The sequence below is a fragment of the Nerophis lumbriciformis genome, linkage group LG22 (assembly GCF_033978685.3).
Source record: "Nerophis lumbriciformis linkage group LG22, RoL_Nlum_v2.1, whole genome shotgun sequence".
Taxonomy (NCBI): domain Eukaryota; kingdom Metazoa; phylum Chordata; class Actinopteri; order Syngnathiformes; family Syngnathidae; genus Nerophis; species Nerophis lumbriciformis.
This window is the reverse complement of record NC_084569.2, coordinates 6,204,959-6,222,391: the sequence shown is the minus strand read 5'-3', so window position 1 is coordinate 6,222,391 and position 17,433 is coordinate 6,204,959. Positions and strand designations below refer to the sequence as shown.

The window sequence follows — 17,433 nt, the reverse complement described above, 5'->3', positions numbered from 1 at the left end:
GAAAGATGTTCTTAAAACGTCTGGTCTTACTTGCTAGAATTAGCTGATAAGCAAGAGATCAACATAACTTTGTTTTTCAAATTATAGAAAAAAAGAAGAGTGAGTATGAAGGACAATGCTGAGAAGAAGCGGATAAAATATTGATTGAATTAAAAAATAAATAATCGAAAACCTGACTGAGCCTGTCGCCAACTTGGCTAAGTAAATTCAGCGTCGCACTGCTTAGGTCTTAGGTCACCCAAGATTTTTAAAATAATTTCTAAATGTCAGACAATTAACCTTAAAAATATGGAAAAGCTGCTGATGGTGTGGTTGACGGAGAAGCAGCTGTGAAGGTCCACTTTCCATGGTAAATACTGTATAGCATTATTACATTATTTTAAAAAACGACATGTTTTTATACAATATTTCTTATCCAAAAGTTTGTTTCTTTTAAAAAGGCAAGATACATGGTAAAACTGCTGTTTTGTGACGGGCCAAGCTCCAATTAAAAAACATTTCAGTTCATTTAATTTGGGAGACCATGATTTGATATACAAGCGTTTTGAGTTAAAAGCTCCATCACAAAAGCAATTAAGCTTGTAAGTTGAGGTACTACTTTGCCTCTGTGTTTTTTTTGTTCCAAAAGGTAAAGCAAAGACCCAACGCGCACAAATATCGAAGCAATTTTTCTCATAAGAAATAATGTAAATCCAATTAATCTATTCTAGAGTTCCGACCCGGAAAAATATAAACACAAAACACATTTTATAGAGAATTATTATAGTTTTACATACAGAAAACCAGGTGAAATACATTTAAGTTAACATTTAACATCACTTTTATCCTTTATCATTGCGCTGGCACTCGCAACTTCCTGTGGCCCTATGGTGGCTTATTTTAAAGACTTCAAACAGTCTTTATTGCAATAAAAAAAAAATAAGCCCACTGACTGAGTCACCAACGTGTGGGATTCTTTGCTTGGGCTCTCGATTCTGCGATATGGCACGCAGACAAAGGGACGAGTTCGTAAAAATGACCCATGTTGGCACATAAAATCTGGCTTTATTTGCATATCGCTACTTTTGTCACTCTCAACTTTTTCTAATTAACTCGCCGTATGGCCAATTATGGCCAAAAAGGTGCATGCATATACATAAAGTTAATTTTATTCTAATATTTGCTTACATGTCCTTTGGCAAGTTTACCTGCAATAAGGCGCTTTTGGTAGCCATCCACAAGCTTCTGCTTGAATTTTTGACAGAATTGGTGCAGTTCAGCTAAATGTGTTGGTTTTCTGACATGGACTTGTTTCTTCAGCATTGTCCACACCTTTAAGTCAGGACTTTGGGAAGGTCATTCTAAAACATTCATTCTAGCCTGATTTAGCCATTCCTTTACCACTTTTGACGTGTGTTTGGGGTCATTGTCCTGTTGGAACACCCAACTGCACCCAAGACCCAACCTCCAGGCTGATGATTTTAGGTTGTCCTCAAGAATTTGGAGGTCATCCTCCTTTTTCATTGTCCCATTTACTCTCTGTAAAACACCAGTTCCATTGGCAGCAAAACAGGCCCAGAGCATAATACTACCACCACCATGCTTGACGGTAGGAATGGTGTTCCTGGGATTAAAGGCCTCACCTTTTCTCCTCCAAACATATTGCTGGGTATTGTGGCCAAACAGCTACATTTTTGTTTCATCTGACCACAGAACTTTCCTCCAGAAGGTTTTATCTTTGTCCATGTGATGTCAGATAAAAGTGGTCAAAAATTCAAGCAGAAGCTTGCCAGAAGCTTGTGGATGACTACCAAAAGCGCCTTATTAAAGTGAAACTTGCCAAGGGACATGTAAGCAAATATTAACATTGCTCATACTTGCCAACCTTGAGACCTCCGATTTCGGGAGGTGGGGGGTGGGGTGGGCTGTGGTTGGGGGCGTGGTTAAGAGGGGAGGAGTATATTGACAGGTAGAATTCACCAAGTCAAGTATTTCATACATATTATATATTATATATATATAATTCATATATATATATATATATATATATATATATATATATATATATATATATAGAGAGAGAGAGAGAGAGAGATATCTACATCCTGAAAATATGCAAACAAAACTGTGTTTAGATAATTGATACTTCAAACTTGCATAAATAAATATTAAGGAATATAACATAACTTGGCTTCTGAGAGTTTCAAAATGTAATGAATAAAATGCTAAAGTTGTTGATAAACAAGCAATTATTTTAATAATTAAATATGGTCATTTTAAATGAATTATTATGATAATTTAAAATCAATTATTTCAAATATGTTTATTTTAATGTATAATTCTATGGCTGGATGTAATAAGGAGTCACCAAAAAATACAAATAAAAATACAATTAATTTTGATGTTTTTAGCAAAATATAGTAAAAATGTATTTAAGTTTTTTTATTTATTTAATTAATAAATATATTTATTTTTAGGTAAAATAAACATAATAATACAATTTATCTCTAGTCTGGATGATTTAGTTCTTGTCACCCTGTTGTCCTCCCGTCATGAAAAAAGGCTGTCCTCACTCAGGTCCGCATGGAGCTGGAGGGGGCGTGGCTTCCAGCTCCGGCTGAAAATCGGGAGATTTTCGGGAGAATATTTGTCCCGGGAGTTTTTCGGGAGAGGCGCTGAATTTCGGGAGTCTCCCGGAAAATTCGGGAGGGTTGGCAAGTATGACATTGCTGTATGTATACTTTTGACCCAGCAGATTTGCTCACATTTTCAGTAGACCCATAAAAGAACCAAACTTCATCAATGTTTTTTGTGACCAACAAGTACCGGTATGTGGAGCACATACTTTTTGGTCACAAAAAACATTCATAAAGTTTGGTTCTTTTATGGGTCTACTGAAAATGTGAGCAAATCTGCCCGAAGGTTGGGTCTTGGGTGCAGTTGGGTGTTTTAACAGGACAATGACCCCAAACACACGTCAAAAGCGGTAAAGAAATGGCTAAATCAGGCTAGAATGAAGGTTTTAGAATGGCCTTCTATTATGGGAGGTGCGGCAACTTGAAAAAAATAAAAAATGGTTTTAAACCTGCTAAACTAACTTCAGCTATAATAAAAGCAGTGCGCTCACGAAAGGGGTGGGGCTCACCCTGGTGAGCCGAGTGGGCCACTTTTGGTAAGCAGAACTGGCGCTGCGGGATGAACCGAACGCCGGGTTAAGGCGCCCGATGCCGACGCTCATCAGACCCCAGAAAAGGTGTTGGTTGATATAGACAGCAGGACGGTGGCCATGGAAGTCGGAACCCGCTAAGGAGTAATCAACTAGCCCTGAAAATGGATGGCGCTGGAGCGTCGGGCCCATACCCGGCCGTCGCCGGCAGCGAGAGCCGCGAGGGCTAGGTCGCGACGAGTAGGATGGCCGCCGCGGTGCGCGCTGAAGCCTCGGGCGCGAGGGACATCGCACCTCCACGCGCTTGGAGGTGCGCTCAGCGCGGCTCCCAGATGATTGCTGCATTGGATCAGTCTCCTTTCTTTAACAGGCAAAAGCTTTATAACCTCACTAATGCCTTGCATCGTCTATATTAGATATATAACAACGGGCGGGTGCTTTGTTGATTAAATGTTAATTCGGGTGGCTGCGGATGGTTGACGACTTTTGTGATGCGGTTGCGGATGAAATAATTGCCTATCCGCGCATCTCTAGTATGTATACTTTTGACCCAGCACATTTGCTCACATTTTCAGTAGACCCATAATAAATTCATAAAACAACCAAACTTCACGAATGTTTTGTGACCAACAAGTAAGTGCTCCAATCACTCTATCACAAAAAAATAAGAGTTGTAGAAATTATGTTCTTCACAAGTGTATGTCAACTATAGACCACGACTGCAAGTAGTTCAGGTAATGACAAACTATTGCCTTTCTAAACAAACAAAGCTGTTCATTCTAATCTACTTTAACAGTAAGCTATGAGCCAAATGGTTAAAATCAACATTCACATCACATAATTGCTTTACGCATCGGATTACTTCGACTTGGCGGAAAAAGGTGTGTGCTAAAAGGGCTATCAGCCATGAATTAGCATTGATTTACCTGCAGCAGAGCGTGACCTTGACCAGCTGCCATTGTTCCAAGAATAGACTTTATTATACAATGCCCTATTGAGCCCATAACCCAAAGAATATGCAGCAAAAACAAATGCAACAACCTGCTTGGAGACAAAAAAAAAGGAAGTAATGAACACTAATCTGTGTTATGTTATCTAACATAAATGATGTCTTCATTCTATTAAACTGGCTGCCTCTTTTACAGGAACACCCCTCAGTGGCCCACAGGCTGCTTTCCACTGTCTCGCTGGCTTTGAGCGCCACCAAAGCGCTGACTCAACATTATCCCTCCGTGGCCAACTGACCCTGCCCAAGCCAAATAGAGGTACTTACACATCATTAAAAAGAACACATTTACATTGCCAAGTTTTACTACTGTCCCACAACATATGGGGGAATGCACGGCAGGAGGTTTTTTTGTTTTTTTTTGAAGCAACATTGCAGCCAACGTGGATACAAAGAGAGGCAATGACTGTGTACTTTCATGGGGATGGAAAGGAAAGGAAATACTGGTGTACATTAGTGTTGTACCCAAATATTGGTATCGGGACCGGTACCAAAATATATTTCCATACTTTTCGATACTTTTCTAAATAAAGGGGACCCCAAAAAATGGCATTATTGGCTTTATTTTAACCAAAAATCTTAGGGTACATGAAACATATGTTTATTATTGCAAGTTTGTCCTTATATAAAATAGTGAACATACAAGACATCTTTTATTAGTAAGTAAACAAACAAAGGCTCCTAATTTAGCTGCTGACATATGCAGTAACACAGGGGTGCTCATTACGTCAATCGCGATCTACCGGTCGATCTCAGAGGGTGTGTCAGTGGATCACCAGCCAGGCATTAAAAAAATAGTCCTAAAAATGAGCGATCATAAATCTTCACTATGACGTCACTTTCGTCACTTGATTGACATTCACGGCACCCGGGGGTCTTCTGAGATGACGCTGGCTGCTGCCAGCTCATTAAAATTACCGACTGGAAGGCTCTGGCGCCGTACCTGTCGTCAAAACTCCAAAGACCGACTGCACGTTTGCACAATAAAAGCTCTGTTTCATCCTGCCTGCGCTAGCAAAATAAGAGTCTCAGAAAGCTGGCGTGCACAAGCTAGCAAGCTACGGAGTTTGCCGACAATGTATTTCTTGTAAAGTGTATACAAAGGGGTACAGAAGCTGGACAAATAAGATGCCAAAAACCAACCACTTTCATGTGGTATTGGACAGAAAGGAGGACTTTTTTTCTCCTCCATTCGAAAATGCGGACGTTATCATCACCACTGTCTGATTCCTATCAATGCAAGTCATCACAATCAGGTAATACACCAACTTATATTATTGTCTTCATGAAAGAAAGGAATCTATATGTGTTAAACATGCTTGTATTATCTTTAACCACCTTTAACTTGTTAACATCATTAACTATATGTGTTAAACATGCTTGTATTATCTTTAACCACCTTTAAGTTGTTAACAATATTAACTATTTGTGTTAAACATGCTTGTATTATTTTTAACCACCTTTAACTTGTTAACAATATTAACTATATCTGTTAAACATGCTTGCATTATCTTTAAACACCGTTAACATGTTAACAATATTAACTATATGTATTAAACATACTTGTGTTATCATTAAACACCTTTAATGTATTAACAATATTAACTATATGTGTTAAACATGCTTGTATTATCATTAAACACCTTTAACTTGTTAACAAAAACATATATTTCATAAATAAGTAAATATAAATTATATATATGAATGAGGTAGATCCCCACGACTTGATTAATTGAAAAGTAGCTCGCCTGCAGAAAAAGTGTGAGCACCCCTGCAGTAACATATTGTGTCATTTATACACCTACTATTTTGTCAACATTATTAAGGACAAGTGGTAGAAAATGAAATATTAATCTACTGTTAATATCTGTTTACTTTTTCGTTTAACATGTTCTATCTACACTTCTGTTAAGATGTAATAATCACTTATTCTTCTCTTCTTTGATACTTTACATTAGTTTTGGATGATACCACACATTTAGGTATCGATCCGATACCAAGTAGTTACACGATCATACATTGGTCATATTCAAAGTCCTCATGTGTCCAGGGACATATTTCCTGAGTTTTTAAACATAATAAAAATTAAAAAACACGAAAAAAGATTTTGTGATGCTAAAAAAATACAGGAAAATGGACGGGTGTATACAACGATGGTTAAAATCAGGCACTTTGAAGCTTTTTTTAGGGATATTGCGTGATGGGTAAAATTTTGAAAAAAACTTCGAAAAATAAAATAAGCCACTGGGAACTGATTTATAATGGTTTTAACCCTTCTGAAATTGTGATAATGTTCCCCTTTAAATGTCACTTATCTGAACAATATCAAGTGTTGTGGTATTTTAATGAACTGGAATCCTGTGTGCTGTGGGGCCCTATTGTAGTGAATCACACCTGAGCCATCATAAATTAATCACATCTTTAATAAACACGTGAACGTACACAAAGAACATTTGACAACAATCAATCTACGGATCTAGATATCTGGTCAGGACACTCCTCACTCTTTTGCCTTCACCTTCATTGTCCATTCCTTTTTGGTGACTTTACATACTCTGGACCTAGACCTTGAGTCCGCGACATACATGGCGGACAATAACTGATACAGTCTGCTTTGCCAGTCCAAATGCATTCAATGTTTTCCGTAGTCTTCCCTCGACGGCCAGGTAATACAAAGCACACGCTACCTTTTTTATCACATCTACGGGAGCCCGTATTCTCGTTGTCTCTCCTTCGACAAATGGACAAAGTTTTTCCGTAAGTTGAATCACAGCTGACATTGGAAAGTTCTCTTGCCGTCTGAGAAGTGTTGTATCCCAAATAGCTGCAATCGCTTTCTCTTAAAGGGGAACATTATCACCAGACCTATGTAAGCGTCAATATATACCTTGATGTTGCAGAAAAAAGACCATATTTTTTTTAACCGATTTACGAACTCTAAATGGGTGAATTTTGGCGAATTAAACGCCTTTCTGTTATTCGCTCTCGGAGCGATGACGTCACAACGTGACGTCACATCGGGAAGCAATCCGCCATTTTCTCAAACACCGAGTCAAATCAGCTCTGTTATTTTCCGTTTTTTCGACTGTTTTCCGTACCTTGGAGACATCATGCCTCGTCGGTGTGTTGTCGGAGGGTGTAACAACACCAACAGGGACGGATTCAAGTTGCACCAGTGGCCCAAAGATGCCAAAGTGGCAAGAAATTGGACGTTTGTTCCGCACACTTTACCGACGAAAGCTATGCTACGACAGAGATGGCAAGAATGTGTGGATATCCTGCGACACTCAAAGCAGATGCATTTCCAACGATAAAGTCAAAGAAATCTGCCGCCAGACCCCCATTGAATCTGCCGGAGTGTGTGAGCAATTCAGGGACAAAGGACCTCGGTAGCACGGCAAGCAATGGCGGCAGTTTGTTCCCGCAGACGAGCGAGCTAAACCCCCTGGATGTCTTGGCTCACACAGTCCCTTATGCCACCGAAGATGATCAAGAGAAGAATATCGACCCAAGCTTCCTTGGCCTGCTGACATCAACTCCAAAACTGGACAGATCAGCTTTCAGGAAAAGAGAGCGGATGAGGGTATGTCTACAGAATATATTAATTGATGAAAATTGGGCTGTCTGCACTCTCAAAGTGCATGTTGTTGCCAAATGTATTTCATATGCTGTAAACCTAGTTCATAGTTGTTAGTTTCCTTTAATGCCAAACAAACACATACCAATCGTTGGTTAGAAGGCAATCGCCGAATTCGTCCTCGCTTTCTCCCGTGTCGCTGGCTGTCGTGTCGTTTTCGTCTGTTTCGCTTGCATACGGTTCAAACCGATATGGCTCAATAGCTTCAGTTTCTTCTTCAATTTGGTTTTCGCTACCTGCCTCCACACTACAACCATCCGTTTCAATACATGCCTAATCTGTTGAATCGCTAAAGCCGCTGAAGTCCGAGTCTGAATCCGAGCTAATGTCGCTATAGCTTGCTGTTCTATGCGCCATGTTTGTTTGTGTTGGCATCACTATGTGACGTCACAGAAAAATGGACGGGTGTATATAACGATGGTTAAAATCAGGCACTTTGAAGCTTTTTTTAGGGATATTGCGTGATGGGTAAAATTTTGAAAAAAACTTCGAAAAATAAAATAAGCCACTGGGAACTGATTTTTAATGGTTTTAACCCTTCTGAAATTGTGATAATGTTCCCTTTTAAATGTCACTTATCTGAACAATATCCAGTGTTGTGGTATTTCAATGAACTGGAATCCAGTGTGCTGTGGGACCCTATTGTAGTGAATCACACCTGAGCCATCATAAATTAATCACATCTTTAATAAACACGTGAAAGTACACAAAGAACATAGATATCTGGTCAGGACACTCCTCACTCTTTTGCCTTCACCTTCATTGTCCATTCCTTTTTGGTGACTTTACATACTCTGGACCTAGACCTTGAGTCCGCGACATACATGGCGGACAATAACTGATACAGTCTGCTTTGCCAGTCCAAATGCATTCGCTGTTTTCCGTAGTTTTCCCTCGACGGCCAGGTAATACAAAGCACACGCTACCTTTTTTTAAATCACATCCACGGTAGCCCGTATTCTCGTCGTCTCTCCTTCGACAAATGGACGAAGTTTTTCCGTAAGTTGAATCACAGCTGACCCGGACATTGGAAAGTTCTCTTGCCGTCTGAGAAGTGTTGTATCCCAAATAGCTGCAATCGCTTTCTCTTAAGGCAGGGGCGCTCATTACGTCGATCGCGAGCTACCGGTCGATCTCGGAGGGTGTGTCAGTCGATCACCAGCCAGGCATTAAAAAAATAGTCCTAAAAATGAGCGATCATAAATCTTCACTATGACGTCACTTTCGTAACTTTATTGACATTCACGGCACCCGAGGGTCTTCTGAGATGACGCTGGCTGCTGCCAGCTCATTAAAATTACCGACTGGAAGGCGAGAAACACTTTATTTCAACAGACTCTGGCGCCGTACCTGTCATCAAAACTCCAAAGACCGACTGCACAGTTGCACAGTTGTGCTAACAAAATAAGAGTCTCAGAAAGCTGGCGTGCACAAGCTAGCAAGCTACGGAGTTTGCCGACAATGTACTTCTTGTAAAGTGTATACAAAGGAGTACGGAAGCTGGACAAATAAGATGCCAAAAACCAACCACTTTCATGTGGTACTGGACAGAAAGGAGGACTTTTTTTCTCCTCCATTCGAAAATGCGGACATTATCAGCACCACTGTCTGATTCCAATCAATGCAAGTCATCAGAATCAGGTAATACACCAACTTATATTCTTGTCTTCATGAAAGAAAGGAATCTATATGTGTTAAACATGCTTGTATTATCTTTAAACACCTTTAACTTGTAACAATATTAACTATATGTGTTAAACATGCTTGTACTATCTTTAAACACCTTTAACTTGTTAACAATATTAACTATATGTGTTAAACATGCTTGTATTATCTTTAAACACCTTTAAGTTGTTAACAATATTAACTATATGTATTAAACATTCTTGTATTATCATTAAACACCTTTAAGTTGTTAACAATATTAACTATATTTATTAAACATACTTGTATTATCATTAAACACCTTTAATTGTTTAACAATATTAACTATATGTGTTAAACATGCTTGCATTATCATTAAACACCTTTAACTTGTTAACAAAAACATATATTTCATAAATAAGTAAATATAAATTATATATATGAATGAGGTAGATCCCCACGACTTGATCAATTGAAAAGTAGCTCGCCTGCAGAAAAAGTGTGAGCACCCCTGTCTTAAGGTATTCATTCATGTGTGATTTCCACAAGCGTCTGTACAGACGGAAGGAGAAACACGGGCATGTCTGGATGACTCGCCTCCATATTTCCAGTGGTTAGCTCCGAGTTACGAAACCGCTTTATTATGAAGCTGGCTTTGGCGCGTTCTTTCTGACGTCACTTCCTCCTCGAACTCAGTTTGTAAACGATCAGTGAGTCCATACAAAGCTAAAAGCTGGACATTCAAGAAATACACGGCGCACTTACCCGTGTAAAAAATTGTCCGAGGAGGGGGACCTTAAACGATAGATTAGTGTGGCTGACACAGGGCTTAGGCTAAATAATTATTAGTTTAAGGGGTTATCCGGCTTAGTGTAGACATGGCCTTACATATCTTTGCTCTCAACACCATTTGGTCGAGTGTGTTTGCTGACACATTTTGCATTAACTTATGCTGGCTTCTTTGTTGTACAATTTGCACATAGACACACCTATGTTGTTGTTGGCCTAAATTTGTGTGCTGACGTTACAGTGAGGTGCAACGAGGCGCTGAGACAAGTTTTGCGTCGCCTGAGGTGTGATTAAACACGTTAATTTGTTCCTGCGAATATATTTGACTGGATAAAAAAGTATAATGTAGGAATAGTGTAATAATATAAATACTTTGAAGTATTTGTGGGTTGTAACAGCGCCTTTGAGGTTTTTATTTATTCTTTATTGCATGGCAGGCCAAATGAAAGGCTACTGCAGGCCATAGTTGCCACATGGGCCACAAGTTGCTGACCGGTCAGCATAAATAGTCAATACACACAATGATAATTATATACATTAATATCTTACTGACAGTGTTTATTTCGAACATGCATTCATACAACATGATACATCACAATTTCCAGTTTCTCTATTCAACATGTTCGAAAAGGAGTAGGAAGAAGCAGAGCTTATTGAATCCTACCCCTTTTCCTTTACATAGCAGTTGCTAAAACTTTAGTTCACTTCCTGTTCTCAATGTATTCACAATATTCTCCATAAGTAATAACAATAAAAAATGAATAAATAATAATTGGTGACGTACCGTATTTTCCGCACTATTAGCCGCACCTAAAAACCACAAATTTACTCAAAAGCTGACAGTGCGGCTTATAACCCGGTGCGCTTTATATATGGATTAATATTAAGATTCATTTTCATAAAGTTTCGGTCTCGCAACTACGGTAAACAGCCGCCATCTTTTTTCCCCGTAGAAGAGGAAGTGCTTCTTCTTCTACGCAAGCAACCGCCAAGGTAAGCACCCGCCCCCATAGAACAGGAAGCGCTTCTTCTTCTACTGTAAGCAACCACCCGCCCGCATAGAAGAAGAAGAAGAAGCGCGCGGATATTACGTTTCATTTCCTTTGTGTGTTTACATCTGTAAAGACCACAAAATGGCGACAGGTTTCCGGTTCATGAAAAGACGCAATCTCTCCATCCGCACACGGACTACTATTTCACAGCAACTGCCTAAAGACTTTCAAGAAAAGCTGGCTACTTTCCGTGCATATTGTAAAAACAAGATAGCTGAAAAAAAGATCCGGCCAGAGAACATTATCAACATGGACGAGGTTCCACTGACTTTTGATATTCCTGTGAACCGCACTGTGGATACAACGGGAGCACGTACGGTGAATATTCGCACCACAGGGAATGAGAAGTCATCCTTCACTGTGGTTCTAGCTTGCCATGCTAATGGCCAGAAACTTCCACCCATGGTGATATTCAAAAGGAAGACCTTGCCAAAAGAGACCTTTCCAGCCGGCGTCATCATAAAAGCTAACTCGAAGGGATGGATGGATGAAGAAAAGATGAGCGAGTGGTTAAGGTAAGTTTACGCGAAGAGGCCGGGTGGCTTTTTTCACGCAGCTCCGTCCATGTTGATATACGACTCCATGCGCGCCCACATCACGCTGGTTTTTAATATATTATTAAAGTTTGACTGACCTATCTGACTGTTTTTTTGACATTCCTTTAGCGCAGTTAGATGCGGCTTACAACACGGGGCAGCTTATAGGTGGACAAAGTTTTGAAATATGCCGTTCATTGAAGGCGCGGCTTATAACCCAGGGCGCCTTATGGTGCGGAAAATACGGTAAGTTATATTTCATATGGTGAGATGAGTAAGATTATCTAGAAAATGAATGGATGGATGAAATAAATTCAGAATGTTTATCATGGTTCTTCTTCTTTGTACTTTGTAAACACTTTGAAGTTTCTTAAAGTGGATCATGATAGTACAATGTTTGATTTATTTGCTTAATCCATTCTATAAATTTAATTCCACATACTGATATACTGAAGGTCTTAAGTGTTGTACGTGCGTACAAATGTTTTAAATTACATTTTTCTCTAGGGTTATAATTCTCCTTTGTTGTACATTCTTGGGTAGCAGATTATAGTTTGCTTTGTGTACAATTTTAGCTGTTATGTCGTGGAATTTCAGTATTTTCGATTCAATGAATAAAGGGTTTGTATGTTCTCTATAACAGACATTATGTATTATTATAACTGATCTTTTTTGTAACACAGTTTGTGAATGAGGTGTACTTTTGTAGTTATTTCCCCATATTTCTGCACAATAAGTCAGATATGTAACACTAGTGAGCAGTAGAGAATATGAAGTGATTTTTGGTCTAGAACAGGGGTGTCAAACTCGTTTTCATTGAGGGCCACATCGGAGTTATGGTTGCCCTCAGAGGGCCGCGTTTAACAATCAGTAATATAATAATATACATGTATATATATATATAATACATTAACAATATTTTTTTTTTTTACATAAGCTGCAAAAAATATATATATACAGGTAAAAGCCAGTACATTAGAATATTTTGAAAAACTTGATTTATTTCAGTAATTGCATTCAAAAGGTGTAACTTGTACATTATATTTATTCATTGCACACAGACTGATGCATTCAAATGTTTATTTCATTTAATTTTGATGATTTGAAGTGGCAACAAATGAAAATCCAAAATTCCGTGTGTCACAAAATTAGAATATTACTTAAGGCTAATACAAAAAAGGGATTTTTAGAAATGTTGGCCAACTGAAAAGTATGAAAATGAAAAATATGAGCATGTACAATACTCAATACTTGGTTGGAGCTCCTTTTGCCTCAATTACTGCGTTAATGCGGCGTGGCATGGAGTCGATGAGTTTCTGGCACTGCTCAGGTGTTATGAGAGCCCAGGTTGCTCTGATAGTGGCCTTCAACTCTTCTGCGTTTTTGGGTATGGCATTCTGCATCTTCCTTTTCACAATACCCCACAGATTTTCTATGGGGCTAAGGTCAGGGGAGTTGGCGGGCCAATTTAGAACAGAAATACCATGGTCCGTAAACCAGGCACGGGTAGATTTTGCGCTGTGTGCAGGCGCCAAGTCCTGTTGGAACTTGAAATCTCCATCTCCATAGAGCAGGTCAGCAGCAGGAAGCATGAAGTGCTCTAAAACTTGCTGGTAGACGGCTGCGTTGACCCTGGATCTCAGGAAACAGAGTGGACCGACACCAGCAGATGACATGGCACCCCAAACCATCACCCAACCATGCAAATTTTGCATTTCCTTTGGAAATCGAGGTCCCAGAGTCTGGAGGAAGACAGGAGAGGCACAGGACCCACGTTGCCTGAAGTCTAGTGTAAAGTTTCCACCATCAGTGATGGTTTGGGGTGCCATGTCATATATAACTCAGATATGGTAACACTAGTGTGCAGTAGAGAATATGAAGTGATTTTTTGTCTAGAACATGTTTTGCTTTATTCATTATTGACGTGTTTCTTGCTACTTTATGTTGTATATTTTTTACGTGAGATTTCCAGTTCAATTTATCATCAATCATTATACCTAGAAATTTGGTTTCATTTACTCTTTCAATTTCTATTCCGTCTATTTGTATTTGTGTTTGACTTTCTCTTCTACTGTTACCAAATAGCATTATTTTAGTTTTACTGAGATTCAACGATAGTCTGTTTTTGTCAAACCATCTTTTTAATTTGTTCATTTCTTCTGTTATTATTTGTAGTATCTTCTGTGTGTTCTCTCCTGAACAAAACGCTGTTGTATCATCCGCAAATGATACTAACTTTAAATCTTTTGTAACTTTACAAATGTCATTTATATATAGATTGAATAATTTAGGTCCTAGTATTGATCCCTGAGGTACACCACAGGATATATTTAGCGTTGTAGAGGTGTGTTCGCCTACCTTCACGTATTGTTTCCTGTTCATTAGATAACTTCTTATCCAGTTTAAGACTAACCCTCTGATGCCTGTGGTCTATAACATGTTTTGCTTTATTCATTATTGATGTGTTTCTTGCCACTTTATGTGTTAATTCCCAACTGAGCATTGATCATTGTCCTTTCATACAGGTGTTGTGTTGGCTGTGCACCTAATGAATAGATGAAACAAATGAAGTAGACATTAAAAAAAACAAATATATTAGGTCAGTTAGCTTTGACTTGCTTGAAAGTTGACTTCCGGCCACGCCCACAAGAAGAATACAAAATGCCTGCCCTTAAAAACAAACGTTATTATGATGAAAACACTTACCTTCCGACGGTTTGGTTGGCAAGTTGCCTCATGCGGTTGAACTGTTTTTTCATCTTCTCGTCCTCCTCGTTTACCTCTTAAATTAACCTCAACTTTAACCAAAAAAAAAAAAAAAAAAAAAAGTACCTCCGCGGAAGTTTTCACACGCCGTGTTTCCAAAAAGTGACGCCAGCCATTGTCGCGCAGAGGGAAGAAAAAAAGAACCTCACTCCGGTATTTCCTGCCCGCTGGAAGCGTCCAGAAGAAGTCCGAAGTGGGAACTGAGGTGGGAGGACTTTGTCAGCCTTGAAGAAGTGACACAATGTGAGTGAAGGAGCGTACTTGTGAGGTGGAGTACAGCGTTTAAAGGAGGAAGTGCTGCCTTTTACTTCCCTACTGTAGGCTGCAATGTGTGACGTCACGTCATGCGTCTGCTCGGCAAAGACACCTCATTAGGTGGCTAAATATACGTCTAACTCAATACATACTTCATATATCCTCCGTTTTATATATATATACATATATATATATGTGTGTGTATGTTTTATTGTTTACAATGTTATTATATCGTCCTAGTTTTAATTATAGTGCAGCTGGGAGAGGCGCCATATGCAGCACCCCCGCGATATAAATATTTATTTGATAAAATAAACAAATAAATATTATGTATAAGATATAATAAATATTATGTATAATATATTACATGTCAGAGCAATATATACATATGTATGTATATATATATATATATATATATATACATCATACTTGGCAACCTTGAGACCTCCGAATTCGGGAGGTGGGGGGTGGGGGCGTGGTTAAGAGGGGAGGACTATATTGACAGCTAGAATTCACCAAGTCAAGTATTTCATACATATATATATATATATATATATATATATATATATATATATATATATATATATATATATATATATATATATATATATATTAGAGATGCGCGGATAGGCAATTATTTCATCCGCAACCGCATCAGAAAGTCGTCAACCATCCGCAATCCACCCGATCTAACATTTGATCAGAACCGCATCCGCCCGCACCCGCCCGTTGTTATATATCTAATATAGACGATGCAAGGCATTAGTGAGGTTATAAAGCTTTTGCCTGTTAAAAAAAGGAGACTGATCCAATGCAGCACAGACATTCGCGTGCCACACTGTCACGACCCAGACGCACACCAGTGCGCAATCATATGGGAGCCGCGCTGAGCGCACCTCCAAGCGCGTCTCGCTGCCGGCGACGGCCGGGTATGGCCTAGTTGATTCGGCAGGTGGGTTGTTACACACTCCTTAGCGGGTTCCGACTTCCATGGCCACCGTCCTGCTGTCTATATCAACCAGGGTGAGCCCCACCCCTTTCGTGAGCGCACTGCGCGCGGAGTCACCCGTGTTACGCACCCCCCGGCAACAGGGGTGGCGGGCAGGTAAGCTGCGCGGGCGGAGCACGCGGAGTGACCCCCTGTTACGAGCCCCCGGCAGGTAAGCTGCTTACCTTCTGCGCGTGACGCCGGCCGCGGCGGGGAGTCGGTGCGGTGACCCTGGACGTGCGTCGGGCCCTTCTCGCGGATCGCCTCAGCTACGGCTCCCGGTGGGGCCCTCTCGGGGGAAGGGGCCTCGGTCCCGGACCCCGGCGAGGCGTCGGGGGCCTTCTCCGCTCCGTAAAAGTGTCCATCTCTTTTTCTTTTTTTTCTTCTGTTGTGGCATATGCAGCAGGTGCCTGCTCGTTTTTCGTATGTGGGTAACAACATTTAACTATGTATATATATTTCCGAATTGGTTTAACTGCCACCCGCCTGAATCTATTTAAAATCTAATTTTTTTTTATTTCAACCGCCCGACCCGACCCGCGGATAAAATCTAATTTTTTAAAATTTCATCTGCCCGATCCGCGGATAATCCGCGGACTCCGCGGTTGTGCCCGCAAACCGCGCATCTCTAATATATATATATATATATATATATATATATATTTATATATATATATATATATATATATATATATATATATATATATATATATATATATATATATATATATATATATACACATCCTGAAAATATGCAAACAAAACTGTGTTTAGATAATTGATACTTCAAACTTGCATAAATAAATATTAAGGAATATAACATTGCTTGGCTTCTGAGAGTTTCAAAATGTAATGAATAAAATGCTAAAGTTGTTGATAAACAAGCAATTATTTTAATAATTAAATGTGGTCATTTTAAATTAATTATTATGATAATTTAAAATCAATTATTTCAAATATGTTTATTTTAATGTATAATTCTATGGCTGGATGTAATAAGGAGTCACAAAAAAATACAAATAAAAATACAATTAATTTTGATGTTTTTAGCAAAATATAGTAAAAATGTTTTTGTTTTGTTTTTTTTCTTAATTAATAAATATATTTATTTTTAGGTAAAATAAACATAATAATACAATTTATCTCTAGTCTGGATGATTTAGTTCTTGTCACCCTGTTGTCCTCCCGTCGTGTAAAAAGGCTGTCCTCACTCAGGTCCGCATGGAGCTGGAGGAGGCGTGGCTTCCAGCTCCGGCTGAAAATCGGGAGATTTTCGGGAGAATATTTGTCCCGGGAGGTTTTCGGGAGAGGCGCTGAATTTCGGGAGTCTCCCGGAAAATTCGGGAGGGTTGGCAAGTATGATATACATACAGTCGTGGTCAAAAGTTTACATACATTTGTAAAGAACATGATGTCATGGCTGTCTTGAGTTAACCAATAATTTCTACAACTCTTATTTTTTTGTGATAGAGTGATTGGAGCACATACAATTTTGTTTCATCTGACATCACATGGACAAAGATAAGACCTTCTGTGGTCAGATGAAAACTAAAATTGGCCACAATACCCAGCAATATGTTTGGAGGAGAAAAGGTGAGGCCTTTAATCCCAGGAA

At 39.2% G+C, this 17,433-nt stretch overlaps 1 protein-coding gene across 3 annotated transcripts in view; it reads right to left on the bottom strand.

The window, feature by feature from the left end:
- Positions 1-14,916, bottom strand: part of arhgap17b (Rho GTPase activating protein 17b) — a 90,479-nt gene extending 75,563 nt beyond the window's left edge. For all 3 annotated transcript variants that reach the window (XM_061974359.2, XM_061974361.2, XM_061974360.2), the window contains exon 1: positions 14,516-14,916. In XM_061974359.2, coding sequence (XP_061830343.1) covers positions 14,516-14,568 — 53 coding nt within the window. In that variant the 5' untranslated portion in view covers positions 14,569-14,916. The remainder of the gene's footprint in view (positions 1-14,515) is intronic.
- Between the last annotated feature and the right edge of the window lie 2,517 nt (positions 14,917-17,433).